The following is a 16,449-nucleotide window of genomic DNA, read 5'->3' as shown; positions in this document are numbered from 1 at the left end:
AGCGTCTCTCCCAGGGAAGGACCTCAGCCACCAGGCAGCCTCACAGAGATCCCCAGAATGCTCCTGTGCCTCAGAGCACGGCTCGGTTTTGCTCCAATTTTCCAATTCTTTAACGAGCGAAATCATTATTACTCGCTCCCCTCCGTTATTACTGGATGAACTTCATTACTCATTTGTTTCATAACCAAGCATCCCCCTGAGGAGCTCACACCGCGGCCCGCGCCCCGTCAGGCGGCCCCGCCCCGCGGTGACGCAGCGGCGGCGGCGGCGGCGCGGTCACGTGCGGCGGAGGCAGGCCCGGCCCGCCGCACTCGGAGCCGCCGCCATGCCGCTGCCGCCGCTGCCCGGCCGCCCCCGCCTCGGGCGGGCCCCGCTCCTGCCGCTGCTCCTGCTGCTCCTGCTGGTGGGCCCGGCGCGGCCCATCTCCTTCCAGCTGCCGGGCAAGGCGCGGAAGTGCCTGCGGGAGGAGATCCACCGCGACACGCTGGTCACGGGCGAGTACGAGATCAGCGCCCCGCCGGGCTCCTCCAGCGGACCCTCGGCCAACCTCAAGGTGCGGCCCCGGCCGGCCGGGGGGGCGGGGGTGGCCGGGGCGGGCGGCGCCGCCCCGCCTCCCCTCGCCGGCCATGCGGGGCGGGGATGGATGGATGGAAGGATGGAAGGAAGGAAGGAAGGAAGAGAGGGGTGACGTGTTCCACGCGTGACACCGGCCCACGCGTGAGCCGACAGCCGCCCGGCCCCGGCCTGCACCGCACCGCACCGCGGGACTCGCCCTGTGCGAGGGGCCACCAGCCCGCCCAGGAGCTCCGGGTGCTGGGCAGCGAGGGACCAGGGCGGCGTTTTAGCCGGAGCCAAATAGGAGCATTTTCTCCCCAAAGATGGGGTTGCAGCGGCCCGTCCCACAGTCTGCCATTTAATCCGCGCAGATGCAGATTATCCGGCGCCTGGCGAGATGGGCCGCTGCGATAAAGCTGTAGCCAGGCTGCGGACACCGTGTGAGCAGGAAAGAGTTCTGGTGACGTGGCTTTCCGAGGGCTCCCTCCATGCGGAGGGCCTGGCACAACGGGATCCTGGCACAGTGCAATGGGTGCTGAGAACATTTTGCTGTACCAGATTCTGGTACCCAAAATGGCTATTCTCATCTTGCTGTGTCGTGGCTTGCATGGTTTTTAGGTAGGCAGATATTTGTTGCAGGGAAGAAAATGATCCTGAAGGATCTTCAGGAAGTACAGGATTGGCAGAATATTCATGACACATGTGTGACATGCAGCTATAAAACTTCAACAGCTTCACTTTAATTCAACAACTTCACTTAAATTCTGCCCACAGTCTGCCTTTCCTAGGCTTTTTTCAAAATTCCAACCTAGCCGAATAAGGTCTGTTGCTACTTAGTTCATTACAAGCTTTCCTCCCCCTTTTTTATTTCTGTCTGCATTCCCAAAGGTTTCAATACTAAGCACACAACCAGAGACAGACTGGTCTGCTCAGGAGTTTCTGAACTTGGTGTTCTTGAGTATTTCAGACCTCGTGAAACCAGGTTGCCTTTCCAGCATCTGCCTACCAATGCCTGAAGGTGCTGGCATTATTGACAGTTGTACTTGCTTATGGCTGGGGAAGGCTTCTTCTGGAGTCTTACTTTTTAAAAAATCATGTTGTTCTGTTCTTGCTTCATTTGTTAGAGGAAACTCATCTGTGTATAGGCAGAGCCAAGCAGCATTAAGGCTTTAAAATATGGATGTAGTATTTGCTTGGTAAGGCACAAGTATTTGAGACAGAGTGCCGTGTTCCCATCTGTCTCTTAGTGCTTGGTAACCAACCCTCCTTGTTCTCAGGTTCCCCACTCATAGGTCAGTTGACCCCAAGGTCTCTTCCAAAACTCAATTTTATGACACAGGACTTATCTAGGGAGGTGATGGTGAACCAATGAATCCCATGTTTGAGCCTTGGTTGGCTTTGCTGATGAAGCTGGTATCCAGGTGGTACTGCTTACAGATGTTCTTTTTTGTTCAAACCATAAAATGAAATAGTTTGAAAAGCTGCAAAGGAGAAAAAATAATGAATGCAGTTCTTGCTTTCCTTCTTATTGTTCAGGTATACTGTGTCCTCCCAATATGCTGGGCTTGTTCTAAGTGCTGAAACCTCTCTGATAGTGCCTGCTTTCTCTGTGGTTTGTGCGGGAAGGGTCAGTTCAGGGCATGATGCCTGCAGGTACTCTCTGTTCTGCACTGGATGGTCTGCTCTGGCCCCTTGGATTGGGCCAGCGGACAGAGGAGGGAGGAGGGCGGTAGGTACCCGTGTCCCGGCTCAGTTGGGATCTGTGTGTGTGCTAGCTCAGCGCTGACAGCGGCACCCTCTGTTCTGGGGGAGCCCGCGGGCGCTGCCTGCTGCGGGGGGCGTGGGGCGCCTGAGCGCTGCTTGGCAGCCGCCTGCCTCTGCCCCATTGTGGAGCCCGACCCTATCGGGCTGTTTGTCAAGGGCAAACAATGCCCTGTCTGTAGGGGATTGCCTTACCGTAAATAACGTTAGAATAGCATGAAAAATTCCTTTCAGGTCGGCTCCCCCACAAGCGTTCTGGCTGGGCTATTAGCAGCTTCTCCCGCCCTCGCACCCCCGGCTGAATGGGCAGTGTATGTGGCTGATTTGGGTAATGCTATTCAGTTTTGATGAAAGCGGATAGCAGTGCTTTTACTGTCCAGAATGCTGTTCACGAGCTGCAAAGGGCAAAAGTGGACCAAGCTGCATAAAGATTAGCTCTGGTGCTTACAAAGGCATACAAAAATAGTGCTCAAAATAATAGGGGCATCTGAGAGCTAAGTTGTTCTAACTAGTTTTTGTGATGGAGAACCTGGTGTACAGAATGTGTGACGTCATGCTGATGAGGCATCTTGGTTAATTATGACTCCTCCACTAAAACAGCACATGCCATGTCATGAAACATACACAGTCCTTTACTGCAGAACGGCCTGCTCACTTGGGCCCAGTGCTTCCCAGTGCCTGGTGAATTCCAGACAGGAGGTAGCTGGTGGCTTGTGGCAAGGAGATGGCAGCACAGCTGCCTGCACCTGGCTGTGCAGGTGTGCTTTCATCTGCTTGCCACTGGAAAACAGGTACAGCTCTGAGCTGCTGTATGGGGAACAGTGCTCCTCATTGTTCTCAGACACTTGACAGCATATGGTGCAGGGGCAGCTACAACAAATCTCTTAACAGGCCATTGTGGGATAATGTGTATATAGAGGAAGCTTGTTCCTAAAGTCTTGCCTGCTATGGTTTAGACCATAAAGTGTGAGAGTTTATATAGTTGATTGTTTTTCCTGCCTAGTGCAGCAGCTCTCATCCATGGGTAGGTCCACACTTGTTTCAAATCCAGTGCCAGAGTTAATTAAGTGCTCTAACAAGAATAAAGAGTGTTTCTGTAGAATAGTTCTGGGTATATAGCCCTTTTGCATGACCTTTGTACAGGGAAAAGACTGGAATAAAAGAGAATGTCTGACTTACCTTTTCCATGCCACAAATTATTTTGTGTACTTTGGTCTTATTATTAAAATTATTTTTTCCCAAGCTTTTTACTTTATTTGTCTCTTAAGAGTTTCAAAGACCCCTAGTAACTTTAGTGTCCATGCTGTTTCAGACATACCTGTTATAAATTAGCATTGAGGGAAAAAGGCAAGCACTCCAGTGGATTGCACACTGTTCGTTTTCATGCAGTGTTGTAACACCTTTGGTTTTTTTTCACCCCTCTCCCCAGTCAGTGTTTCAGCTGGATGGAACCTTTAATTGAGCACAATTATTCTCAAGTTTGCGTCATGAAATTCGTGTCCTTTCTTTTTATACTCTTTGTTGAAGCATTTTTGTAGACCTTCCACAGTTTTTGCCTATTCTTAGTAGTTTTATAGACTTAGTGCAAAGCAGTCATTATTCTGTCTGTGTAGTCTGAATTGTCCTCTGAAGTGGCCACTTTTATGGATCTTGGCACCCAAACCTTGTGTAATTCAGGGCCACACTCATGGTTCGTTTCTAGAGCAACAGATGTACCCTTCTCTATTTCATCTTCTGAGGAATGTGACTCTTGTCCCATAAGTCTTCTCCCTTTCTCTGTTGCTATGGGAATTCATGAATTTTGCTTGCAAAATAAAGGCAATGAATGACAGTTTTGTTCAGCTCCAATTCTTACATGTAGTATATATTTGGGATTCATAGGAGGAAGAGAAATTAGTGGGGTTTAGTTTGGGATTTTTTTGATTCTTTGGGCAATAGATTTTTGGTGGTTTTTTGTTGGTTTTTTTTGGGGGGGGGAGTGTTGTTTTTTGGTTGATTGGTGGTTTTTGGATCTAAGAGTCAATAATTACTTCTTAGTCACTCTTTGTCAGCACCTGGTGTGTGGATAAGGAGGGGAGGAATTGATGTAGTCACAAAGAAGGAAGGAAACTGTTGAAAGGAGAAAGCAGCAGATCCAAAGGGGAGGCTAGGATTACTCTTGCTGCACAGGCAGCATGAGCTCACAGCAGCAAAGTACTGTGTTTCTTACCTTCATTGTTCCACTTACAGATAACTGACTCAGCTGGGCACATCCTGTATGCCAAGGAGGATGCCAGCAAGGGCAAGTTTGCCTTCACCACTGAAGACTATGATATGTTTGAGGCCTGCTTTGAGAGCAAGCTTCCTGTGGGTAAGTGAAATGAAGTGCTGGCTGTTTCTAGCTTCTGATCAAGTTTGTGTAGCTGTGTGGATTAGGAATATGAGTAAAGTGGTTCACAGAACACCTTTTGACTTTTAAAGCTGATTTTCAGGAGGTTGTGGCCAGTCTCACTGCAGAACATCTGCTCTGTGTGTTGCATTTGAAGTAATCATCTGTGGTTGTTGTGTAGAGCAGTTGGGTTTCCTCTGAAAGGGGAATTGGGCAATTCTCCTGCAGAGGTCACCACAGTTGCAGTGAGTGGCAGTACCAGTGAGCAAACCACACTTCTTTTGCCAGTTCATGCTTCTCCCTGTCTTGCAGTTGAGACAGGGCAGAGCTGGGTGCTATCATCTCCAGGACCTCTCTTTCACCCCACTAGGCCATTTCTTCCCCATTTGTTAGAATGTGATCTATGCACAATGTGTTCTTGGTAGCTATCCTGCTACCAGGTTGACAGCTGTTGAATGAGGTTGGATTTGTGTGTATAGGGAATGTGTCCTTGATTTGCACCCACAGCTGCTCTTTAAGTGGTCAGTAAAGGGAAGGGGAAATGAACAGGGACGTCAGCTTTGCATTTGTGCTACAAGGATGGTTGCCTAACGAGGGCTGAGGCTTGTTTCCTGTGAGTGTGACGCATGTATTGCCTGAGCTCAGCTTCAGGGCAAACGTGCTGAAAGTGGCCAATGTGTGGGCAAAAGTCTCATCAGTGGTGCTGTGAGTGCATGCAAGTTTGGAGGTGCTCCATATTTTCATGATTACTGTCAGAGTTCTGCTCCTTGGGCCTGGTTTTTCTTAGGTCTTACCCTAAAAGATCCCAGAGTGTTTCACAGAGCTTTCACTAGCAGCATTCCTCAAATCAGTTGAAAGGCAGCTGCTGTTTTGCTATTTCTGCTCCATATATAAGATGTAAATAGTTTGCAAGTTGAAGAGAACTTTACAGAAAGAGAAGGCTGTATTCTTTGCTGGGATTGGGAGGGATCTGGCTTGTAACACCTCTTCTATGGTATTTTACAGATAAAATAGTGATTCGAAATGCTCAGGATTATGTTTTTATTTTACTCCAAAGGTAGGACTTCCAAATGTTCCCTAACACATTGAGACATGCAGGCACTAGTGACTCATCTGGGAGTCACTCACGCTATTTACTTTCCAACACCTGGGTATTTGAGAAGTCTCCAGACAGTCCTGCAGACCTTTTCATAGCTTCCATGTGATCACACACTGAAGTGGGAAAGGTTTCTTTCTTTAGTTGTGTCTAGACTCTTAGTTCAGTGCTTTTGAGTAGAGGTTTCTTGCCTAGACCAAGCCCCTTACAACTGTTTTGATTGTAGCAAATGTTTGATCCCTGACTCCCTTGTTGCAAGTTTGTTTTAAAGCTTTCAATATGGTTGAGGAGTAAGTATTTCTAAATGCAGTTACTACCTTGATGACCTGTGGGGCACTGAGCTGCCAAAATATAGAGCTCATCAACTGAGCAACTGGATCCTCTTCTGGAGGCTTTCTTTTTGGACCCAGGTGCCCCAAATTCCACCTGGAGTATTTCCAGACCTCCCATGTCTGTGCTGGAAGTCAAGGAAGTATTAAAGTAAGGGACATGACACTGTGAGGCTTGATCATCTGCAGGACTTGGTTAAGGTACTTGGAAAGAAGTGACCACGTCACAAGGAAGTACCTTGTTTTCTCTCTAAGGTCAGCATGGGAGTGGGGGAACATACCAAGTCTCTTTAATTCCCATGTTTCTCTTTAAAGATTAGGGTCTTTTTCCCAGTCTCATCGAGCAAGTAATCAGGACTTAGGGCAGCAGCCAAGGAGGATGTTTGTGGAGTATTGAAAGAGACAAACTGTTGGTAGAGGAAACCTAGAGCAGTTGGATCTTAAGGGTCCAAGCAACTGGGATTTCTCAATCCCTAACCACAGAAATGAGGAAGAGGAAGTGAGAGAGAGATCCTGTATCGAGGGTTCACCTTATCAGAGTGGAGGAGTTCTTAGGGTGCTTTTTGGAGCTGTGGGTATTTGCATGATGGGCTTTTTACCCTCTTCCAGGCAGTATAGTCCTGTCTTCCTGACCAGTGCTCTGCTCCCAGGCACATTTACTCTCCCATCTCAGGTGAACAGCCTGGCCTCACTGCGTTCTCCCTTTAGGGCTCTTCTGTGTGCTAATCTTTAACTGCATCCTCCTTCTGTAATCCTTCTCTTCCCAAACTTTTAAGAGCGTTAGGACTCATTTCTTTTGGAATTCCTGTGGGAAAACTTTTTGATGTTCAGTTCAACCATCCTGCTTTTCCACTGACTTTGTAAATTAAGAGCTCCCCTAATTTCCCAGGAAACAGTTCAGTGCTCTTGTGAGATGACCTCTTGAAGACCTGAGGAGTGTAGGTATCAGGAATGTAGGCATCAGTTTAGTTCATGATCTCTGAATCTCGACTGTTTTTCTCTTTGCTGCTGATCCAGCTTGCTCTGGTGAGCCTTGGCTGCCACAGAAGCAAGGGGTTTCTGAGGATTTGATGTCTGTGAAGGGAGCTGCCTTGAGTTTAGTGAACTTACAGGAGGGCGGCTTGAGTTTTTCCATGCCAGTTCCTGACAATGTTAACCTCTTTCAAAATGTCTGCTCTCCATCCCTTTGCACCTGGCAGCTTTAAGGTTTCTGGTTTCTTACTGCCTTTTGGCAGCTGTCCCTTCCAGTCTAGCAAATTAATTCTTCTAGCTCTGTTCTTCTGTTCACTGGTCTTTTCATCTTTCACATGTCTTCCTGCAAACTTCAGCTCTGAAATCAAGTTGCTATAATTTGAGCACCGTTAAAAAAAACCTCTCATTGAACTGTGTGCTGTGAATTTTTTTTCTACAGCTACAGTTGTCTGTCCTACCTGCCTGTCTCCATGCGTGCCAGTAACGTGTGTGGCATAAGCAGTCAGAACTTTTGGTTGGGGAAAGGAGTACTGGGGGTTGTATACAGCCTGTCTGTTAAAGAACAGTGCTGGGACTTCAGGGGTTTCTTACAGTAACCAGTCTTCTATAAGGAAACGACAAAATCCCATCCTAATCATAATTTATTTTTGGGCTCTTATTAGTGCATTTCCATAAAGAAACTTAGGAAGCGGTTTAGTAGTTGATAATCCATTTTATCAGTGGATTATTCATTGTCCTGCTAGCAGTAAAAGGTGATTCTACTCTGGTGTTGAAGAGCTGTTCAGTGAGTGGGTAAAAGAAAAATTGGGGATGTTGTATCAAAGGTCTGGAATATCTTCCTAGCTCCAACTGGAGTGACCCAGCATAACCTGTACATTGAATTTGTTTGTGGACTGAGGGAATGCCCACCTGGCAGCCTTCTTAGACAAAATGTGAGTATTGGACATGCTCCTGGATAGAGACTCTGAAATTCATAGTTTAAGTAAATTCAGATGTTGTGTTTTGCTGGCAGCCAGTTGAGGACAGCTATATGTCCTAACATGCTGGGATTTGGAAATGTGTTACATACAGACGTATTTTCTTGGTGGGTGGTAGAGAATGATACTCAGATAAGCTGATGTGCAGCATTTTTGAGAGTATCTGATATGGCTATCTTATAATTTTTTTTCCCTCTTGTGAATGTTCTCAGATGTGACAGTTTGTAGCAGTTGAAAGAAGCTATAAGCCACAGGTTTCCCTAGCCTGGGGGTATCAGCCTTGAAAGATACCTGCTCTGCTGGTGACTGCAGCCTTATTGGCTGTTAGTGTGGCTCCAGCTGGCAGCTCTCTGGGGCAGTGTTTTCCCAGCTTCAGAAGCCTCTTGCTCTCTCAGGGTTTGCATTAGCAGTGTGGTTCTTGGCTATCTGAGATGGTTGGTGAAGGGATGGCCTTGGCTTCTGTAGATTCTCCAGTATGTAAGGCCTCATAGGCCATGTTCCTCAGTTGGAGCAGTTTATCATTTGCTCCTTTGAATGCCATTTACAGCCATTTAAAGCCATTTACAGCCCCAGTAACCTTGACAAGTTGCTTGTTCACTTCCTGTGAACGTGGGCCTCCCAGTTGAATATTTGTCCCTCCGGTGACTTGTCTTTCACTAGGCTGTCTCATAGCAGCTGGTGCTCATGTTCTAATCCTCTGCAGTTTTTACAGTGATTTGCATCTTGTAGACGCTCAGTGCTTTTGGTTACAGCTTGTTCTCATTATATTTGGGAGGCTCTCCTTCAGCCAGGATTTATTGTGGAGTCTCTGTATTTTTAGGCTGGACTGTGCTGCCTCCGCAGTTAGCTGCAGACATGGAGGGAGGGGAGGGGAGGGATTTGAGTTCTTCCTCACTGGTGGGAAGAGCTGGTGATTTCCTGGCAGGCTGACTGTTTCACACAAGGAATCCTTTCATTATGCTTCCAGGAACAGGGAGGATGCCGGACCAGCTCGTGACTCTGGATATGAAGCATGGCGTTGAAGCAAAGAACTATGAGGAGGTATGTCCCCTGGCTGCCTGCACTGCAGGCTTCCCTTTCCCAGCACTCACGTGATGCTTTTGTAGATCTGGGCTCGTGGTGGGAAGCTGTTTTCCCAGTGGTGATGAAAGCCTGTCTGCAAACTACAATTGCAGTGAAGCTTTGTGTGTTACAGGAGAAAAAAATAAAAAGACAAACATCAACTAGAATTGATTCTGTACTCTGGGAACTGGAGCCTAATGTGTGAATTTCTTCACTAGGACAGCATGAGCCAGCTTCTGGGCATAGGTATTTAGAGGCAACAAGACACTGAGAGGTGAAGTTTCCCCAGCCCCTGAAGCAGAGGTCATCTGAATTTAATATCAGACCCTCTCTTAAAGGTCAAGTTTCTATGTTACTATTCTTACCTTCCTGCCTGTAAGATGTACTGGCTCAGCAGGCCTGAAATGGCTCTTGTGTGTTTCTAAGAACTGGCAGTGTATCAGTGTAAAGGTGTTTGGCAGAGTAGTAGCTGCTGTGAAATGGGTATTTGGTTTGAAGGCGTGACATTGGAAATAGGCATAAAAGCCTCAGCATTTCCATCTTAGGAGGACATGGCTTGCTTAGGCCCAAGAGCTGGCTGTAGAGTAGCAGTTATTTTGTGGCTGAGACAGTCCTGACTGGTTTGGATGCTGAATTTTTATGGCAGCTATCATGCTTTTGGCTCACTAGAATTTGGGATCAATCATCCCCCAGTACAGAGCCTGTGCCTGAGAAAATGAGAATTATTGGTGGAGAAAGAGTCCCACGGATGATTGTTGTGTCCACTGTGCATAAGGGCATGGGAGATGCCATAGAGGGGAGAGTGGGTAGCAGAGGAGGCTGTGCATGGTTCCAGATAGAAAATTGACAAAAATCTGAGATGATAATGCTGGTGTTTTCACCTTCCTTTCAAACTTTGGGCTGTCTGGTCTTGTGTGGTTTAAGTTGGCTGGGAGCACTTCCTATGTGGACTGTAAGGAGGTGCTTGGGGTCAGGGAAGAGCAGAGCAATCATAGCTTAAGTCAGTTGGGAGCACATCCTACATGGAGAGTAAAAAATGTGCTGGGGGTCAGGGAAGAATGGAGCACTCATAGGGCCAGCTGCTTGTCAACCTGCTACTGAGGGATTGCAAGATGCTGAAATTTTGTGGGGTGAATCCCTGAGAGCATAGCTGGGAGGATTATGTTTGCTATATTTACAAAATCCCTTTAAATACCACCCCACAGCATACTCTAGAGTTAATTTACTGTAGTGCTACCCAGAAGCACCATTGCTGTGCAGAAAGGTTCTCTTATGCCTGTGTATCTACATACTCACTGGCTGTACTGATAAAACTGTCTGGGAATAAATGCATCTCTTATGCTCATTGAGGGAAAAGGTCCATGGACAAATACAAGAAAAGAAGAATTTAGACTTGCAGTCCCACTTGATACCAAATGCAGATCTTGGCAGCCCTGGCAATCATCCTTGACTTGTGAGGACCTCTCAAAGTTGTAGACTGTATCGAGCCTTGTTGATGTCTACAAAGGACTCAAACTGACTTATTATTTATATAGCTGCTATAGATGTTTAACCACACTGCTTTGCAATGTGGTTTTTTTTTTTCACCATCTCTCTTCTCAGTTTGCTGTAGTAGTTGTGAGTTTTGACTTGACAGGTTGCTGTAGGGTCTCAGAGGGCAGGAATGTTGCTTGGGTTTCTCTTGTGGAATTGCAGTCTTTTTGAGCCTTTTGCTTGTGATGTTCATGTGTTGTTGGGTAACAGTGATCTGTTGTACAGCCCTAGTCCTTCTTGTTGAATTGCTGCAAGGAGACTTGATTCAGGGAGTTTAATGAGGGTCTCTGATACTGTCCAAGTCTGGCTTCATAAACTTTCATAGATCCAGACATTCTTGGAGCAAAGCAGCTGGAATAGTGAGCCAGATTAGAGAATCTAACTGCAATGTCATATCTTAATTATCTGAGTTTGGGAGGAATAATTTTATCCATTCAAGAAGTAGAAATGAAGATTTATAAAAGAATATATTTCTGGTGGCACTAAGCATGCTTGATGATCTAGGTTTTTTTCCACATTGACTACTTCTTATCAATTCTTGGCTATAGTGTATCTCTTTCTATGCTAGAAGAGAGTTAGGCTTTGACAAATCTTTTAAGTGACCACTGGGAAGCTCATTGGAGTTGTTATCCTGGTGCTGGTACTCCAGATGTTCTTTCTAAGATGATGATGTTCCACTATCACAGATGCCTGGTGGGCTTTTTTACAAAATCTCTTGGAGCAGCTGTGCATATTGGGTTCATTAGGGGTAAAAGGTTCCAGGACTGCCCAGGAAGGTTGTGGTTAAGCAAAGACTGGACATGGTACTTAGTGCCATGGCCTAGTTGTCATGGTGGTGTTAGGTCTTAGGTTGGACTTGATCTAAGAGGTCTTTTCCACTCTAATTGATTCCATGATGCAGGATACACATCTTAGAATAATGCAGGACTAAAAGTAGCTATTAAATTCTAGTTACACCTATTAAGAGCAGCTGATGGGATGCAGATGGAGCAGATAAACCTTGATTTTTCCCAGTGGAACCCTTGTAGCCTTATGTGAATGAGGAAATGAGGCCTCAAGGAAGATAATGGAGCTGGTCAGTGCAAGGCTAGCTTGTCAGTACAGCTGCCCAGGACCCTGTGTGTGTTACAGACCTGCTGCTCTAGCAGTGTCAGCAGAGTCTGGGCTGCAGGCATGCAAACTCTGGTGCTAGCTTTTCAGAAAAGGTCTCTGCTGGCAGATACGTGGCCAGGCCACAGGGTTTTTTCATTACAATCTATTGGCTAGAAAGCAGGAGGGGGTTAACCTACTCCTTCCTACCCCTCCTCTCAAACACTCCAAACTAACACTGCTGTGCTGGCAGAGCTATAATATACAGCTTGCCTCAGCATAAAACCCTCAGATGATTGTTTGATGGCTTGCTGCTTGCCAGGATACGTGTCATGTGGAGACCCTTCAGTGGAAGGGCTGATTAGCTAGCACTGGCTTGGTCATGAGCATCTCTTCAGCTCTGGCTCTGATCCCCAGGCAGCTGCATCTGGAAGTGGCAGTTTGGGGATACCTTCGTGCTGGGTGCCCTCTTGCCTGCCTGTCAGCATGGAGCACTGAGAGATGGCCATCATGCAGCTTATATCTGAATAATCCTGTGAGGCTGAGACTGGTGGTGAACTGCAGGTGCTTTGTGTGTTTTCTCTAACTAATTTTTCCTCTGCTGCATTACTTGGGGGCACAGCATCCAGCCTTCATAGCAGGGGCCTGTCACTTCTTGGTAATAGTGACAAATTCTATTCAAGAACCGCAGTTACCCAAACCCTGGAGAAGTGTCAGGAATTGCATTTAGCTTCCTTTGAGTGTCCTTGTGTCGCACGTTTTATGTAACACGTGTGTAAGGTTATAGCCACAGCTGGGGCAGAGACACGTCTGCACATTCAACTTGAACAGTTGCTGTTGTGTGCCGTCCTTTGTAATTGAATTTGCAGCGGATTTTTGTTTTTGGATGCCGAGCACGTGAGCCGCGGGCCGGGCGCTGTGCACAGCAGCGATGTCCCGCCTGGCCCAGCGCTCCGGGGGAGGAAGCGCGTTGTTCCCGACGAGAGCCGGGCCCCGCAGCGGCCCCGCAGCGCCACCCGGCGGCTCGGGGTCCCTGCCAGGAGCTAGAGGTTCTGTCTGAGGGATAAAAGCCCCGAGCTCTTGTGGGATAATGAAGCCGCTGCTGCTGGGAACCGGGCTGCCTGGGCTCTCTGGGGCACTAGCGAAGGGAGTCTCAGTGCTAATGGGCTGTGTGCCTACGGAACTGTATCGAATACATACGTAAGTTAGTCACCTGTATCTCAGTCTGTGACTTACACTCACTGGAGGTTTTGTCATGTGGCAAGAGCTTCTACCCACTCCTCAGAAGCCAACTGTGAATTAGCTAACATGAAGCCGAATAAGGAAGAAGTGTGCTTGCATGCATGCTGTGCTCCTCCATTGTGTAGGAGGAGTAGTAGGAAAGTGTGTTTCAGAAAACAGGTGGGAGAAGTGATAGTGTTTTATGCAATGGTAGTTTCTGGCTCGTAGAGGTATTTCCCGAGGGGAAGGATGCCCCAGATCTGTAGCGCGTGGGGAGGAGTGGTTCAAACTGGCAGTAAAAACCCATGTGGGAGCTTTTGGTTTTGGTTCAGTGATTTGACTCTCCTGTTTTCTAGATTGCTAAAGTGGAGAAGTTGAAACCCCTGGAAGTAGAATTGAGACGTTTGGAAGATCTTTCAGAGTCCATCGTTAATGACTTTGCCTATATGAAGAAACGAGAAGAGGAGATGAGGGACACAAATGGTGAGAGACTGTGTGCCCCTTCAGAGGGATGGAACTCTAAAAACCCTCATTTCTGTTAAAGGTGTTATTAGGGCAGCATTTGGAGATCAAGCAATTATGGTGGTCTCTGCCTGTTCTGTTCCTAGTAAGGGAAACCTGGAGCAGTCACTGAGTCTTGTTGTTCTGTCTCTAGAAATCATTTCTTTCTGTCTCCATTCCTAATGGGAATTACTCTGTTCCATTCAATGCTGCCCATTAACCACAGCTTCACCTTGTTCCCTCTTATTATCCTTCTTGTTGTTCCCTCTGCTTTTATTCTCAAGTGCTGCTGGTTCTCAGGTGCCCTTGCCTTCATGCTATCTTGCTTTTGCATGGGGGAGGAGAAGAAGTCCTGGGAATTTTGCCGTCTTGGGTGCATCCTGCGATGCCAGCCTCAGGTGCAATGGTTTGTTGTCTGTTTCAGAGTCGACAAACACACGGGTTCTGTACTTCAGCATCTTCTCCATGTGCTGTCTCATTGGCCTGGCCACCTGGCAAGTTTTCTACCTGCGTCGCTTCTTCAAGGCCAAGAAGCTGATTGAGTAAAGGAGCAAATCTTCTTCCCCCTCCTCTCAGACCCAGCTGGACACCGCTGGGACCTAGCCATGGCCTCCTGGAGCGATCTCACAGAGGATACCCACTGACTGGAGCTTTTCTGGAGGAACTTGGACCTTAAAGGGGGAGGGGAGCCTGAACATCGGAGGCAATGGGGGACTTGTGAAATCCTGTTGGATCTTGAGGGTGGGGGAGGTCATGCTGGGTTTGGGTATTCCTGGGGCAGCGATTAAATAAAAAAAGATGTTTCCATGACAGCTGCAGCAAGTTTTCTGCGCTGTCTATTCTCCTTCTATAATCATGGCTTGATGATGTCTCCCATCTGTCTGTGACTGCAGTGTTACTCAGAACCACCTGACCCTGCTGCACTCTTTAGGTGGCATGCAGGTCACACTGGGGCAGAGCAGGGCAATTCCCTGTCCTCACCAGCTGGGATCTAAGCCTCGAGCAAATGGAGATGAGTGCAAAGCAATAGGATTCATCATTCCAGCAGGGCCTGAGAATAGAGGGTCTTCCAAGGTTTGGTCCCTGTTGTGGACCTCTGTGTTTCTCCCTGTGGGAGCTGGTGTCTTTGTGCTGACAGGTCAGGGCACTTGAGCATATGGTGATTCAGCCTGGAGGAAGGGGAACCTTCTAAGGCAGGCTTGGAAGTGTACTTGAGCTTGGAAAGAAGCCTGCTTTGCTCAATTAAGCTATCCAGCCTTGGTCCCACCCTTCCCCCACATGTTTGTCTTGGATTTGCCTCTCTTGTTTTGAAATGGTGCAGCAGCTTTCCTGAAAACCTTGGTCAGGAACAGCCTTTTGTGCAGGAGGCCTCAGTCAGATACAGTCACAGAGCAGATGGGAGCAGGTCATGCTAGGAAATTTGCTCTTACATTAAGCAGGAGACTTCTCATCTATCCAGGCAGCTGGCTGAATGTCATTTCATGAGACCTCAAAGCAGGGTGAGCTGATGCCAACATGAGGTATGAGGGCCTGTACCCTGCATTGAGGTCTGAGGGTATACAGTAGTCTGTGCAGGGTAGCAGAGGAGTTGGAAGAATGTGGATGAACTGAAAAAAGGCAGTACAGGGTGGGAATAGGCTAATTCGACATCTGAGGGGGCAGTCTGTACTGTGCCCTCAACAGACCTGTTATTTTCCTGTGCAGTACTAAATAGTAAGAGCCAGCAGCTTCTCACCATTTCTCAGCTGTCCATGTGGCACTATGTTAAAAAAGCCAGGCTGAGAAAAAGCAGGCAGGTTAACTTCCTGGACTTGTTGCAGTTTTTAGGCTGTGATTACAATTCTGTCATCGTCTCTACATTCCTTCAGAGCAGTGGTTCAGCAGCACAGCATTCTGGTGTCCTGTGTCTGGATACTTCTGGGTAGGGATGGGGTTGTCATGGCCCTGGACCCAGCCTAGCAGTTTCAAAAAAAGCATAGTTTTATAATTTCTCACCTGAGTCTGATCTATTGCTTGGAAGGAAACAGTTGTCCAGGGTGAGGCAGTGGAAAAGAGGATGTAAAGATGATCTCCTGTCATCTAAATACATTAGTTCTTTGCCATTTCCCAGTTCCTGGAGTTGTTAATTCCACTGCAAATACTTTGATTGCTTTTAATTTGTTTGGTTTTTGATAAGGCCATATTAGGATCCTAAGTCTGCTCCTTTGCCCTTGTATCCATTTTATCCTTGTATGTTCTTGAAAGCTGTTACAGTGCAGAAACAGCAGCAGTGCCACAGGACTGAATTACAGAAGTCATTTGAAGGTAGTTTTAGGTCCTACAGTTTGAAGCCTGTAGATCTGTTAAGGTTTTGCTTTTGTTTTTATATAACTTGAAAAGATAGTACAAAAAAGGGTCTTTTCCGGTCTTGTCTGTTTTGATATCCTCTCCCCATCCTTATCTGAGTACAAAGTTATCTTAAAAATGATGGTGAGGCCTTAAGTTCCCCAGGTGACTGTTACACTCTCATTGTTCTGGTGTTATGTTTTGATCTTCACTGTAGTGGAGTAGTTACTGGGGAGCAGGTGCGGGGGACTGGTGTGGATTTACCTGTAATGATTGGTTGGGAGACTTTTGTCAGCTTTCTCAAATAAAAATTTTTGGGGGAAAAACAACCCACCTCACCTTGTTGCTGTGAGTCTTGTCCTCTTTGTGCATGTTCCTACAGGCTGCTGTTCCCTGAAAGTTGACCTGTTGCAGGAAGTAGCAAGTAAACAGAGTCTCCACAAGCCTTAGGCTTCTCTAGTAACAATTAATTCTAGGCTTGGGAATGGTGCACGGGCTTCTCTGTGAAGTGGGACTAACACAGCAAGTGAGGTGTCCCAGTACAGGTTACCATTTTTTGCCTTTCTCCCTCCCCCCTTTCTAATTATATTGCTCTAGGGGGAGGAATTTTGAGGCTGGTAGTGAAACAAGGGCTGGTGCTCTGGGGTACAAGATCCAATT

At 47.2% G+C, this 16,449-nt stretch overlaps 1 protein-coding gene across 1 annotated transcript; it reads left to right on the top strand.

Moving 5' to 3' along the window:
• Positions 1–269: 269 nt before the first annotated feature.
• On the top strand, positions 270–16,134 carry TMED10 (transmembrane p24 trafficking protein 10). Its single transcript, XM_054634803.2, has 5 exons — positions 270–553; positions 4,546–4,666; positions 9,026–9,099; positions 13,320–13,446; positions 13,889–16,134. The coding sequence occupies exons 1-5, from the start codon at positions 326–328 to the stop codon at positions 14,008–14,010; spliced, it is 672 nt and encodes a 223-aa protein (XP_054490778.1). The 5' UTR covers positions 270–325; the 3' UTR covers positions 14,011–16,134.
• The last annotated feature ends 315 nt before the right edge of the window (positions 16,135–16,449 follow it).

This window comes from Agelaius phoeniceus, chromosome 6 (assembly GCF_051311805.1).
Source record: "Agelaius phoeniceus isolate bAgePho1 chromosome 6, bAgePho1.hap1, whole genome shotgun sequence".
NCBI classification, from domain to species: Eukaryota; Metazoa; Chordata; class Aves; order Passeriformes; family Icteridae; genus Agelaius; species Agelaius phoeniceus.
This window is presented reverse-complemented; position numbering and strand designations above follow the sequence as displayed.

Coding starts and splice junctions, on each gene's coding strand:
- TMED10 (XM_054634803.2), top strand. CDS start 326: ATGCCGCTGCCGCCGCTGCCCGGCCGCCCCCGCCTCGGGCGGGCCCCG. Junction 4,667..9,025: donor TGAGAGCAAGCTTCCTGTGG/GTAAGTGAAATG, acceptor TTATGCTTCCAG/GAACAGGGAGGATGCCGGAC. Junction 9,100..13,319: donor AAGCAAAGAACTATGAGGAG/GTATGTCCCCTG, acceptor CCTGTTTTCTAG/ATTGCTAAAGTGGAGAAGTT.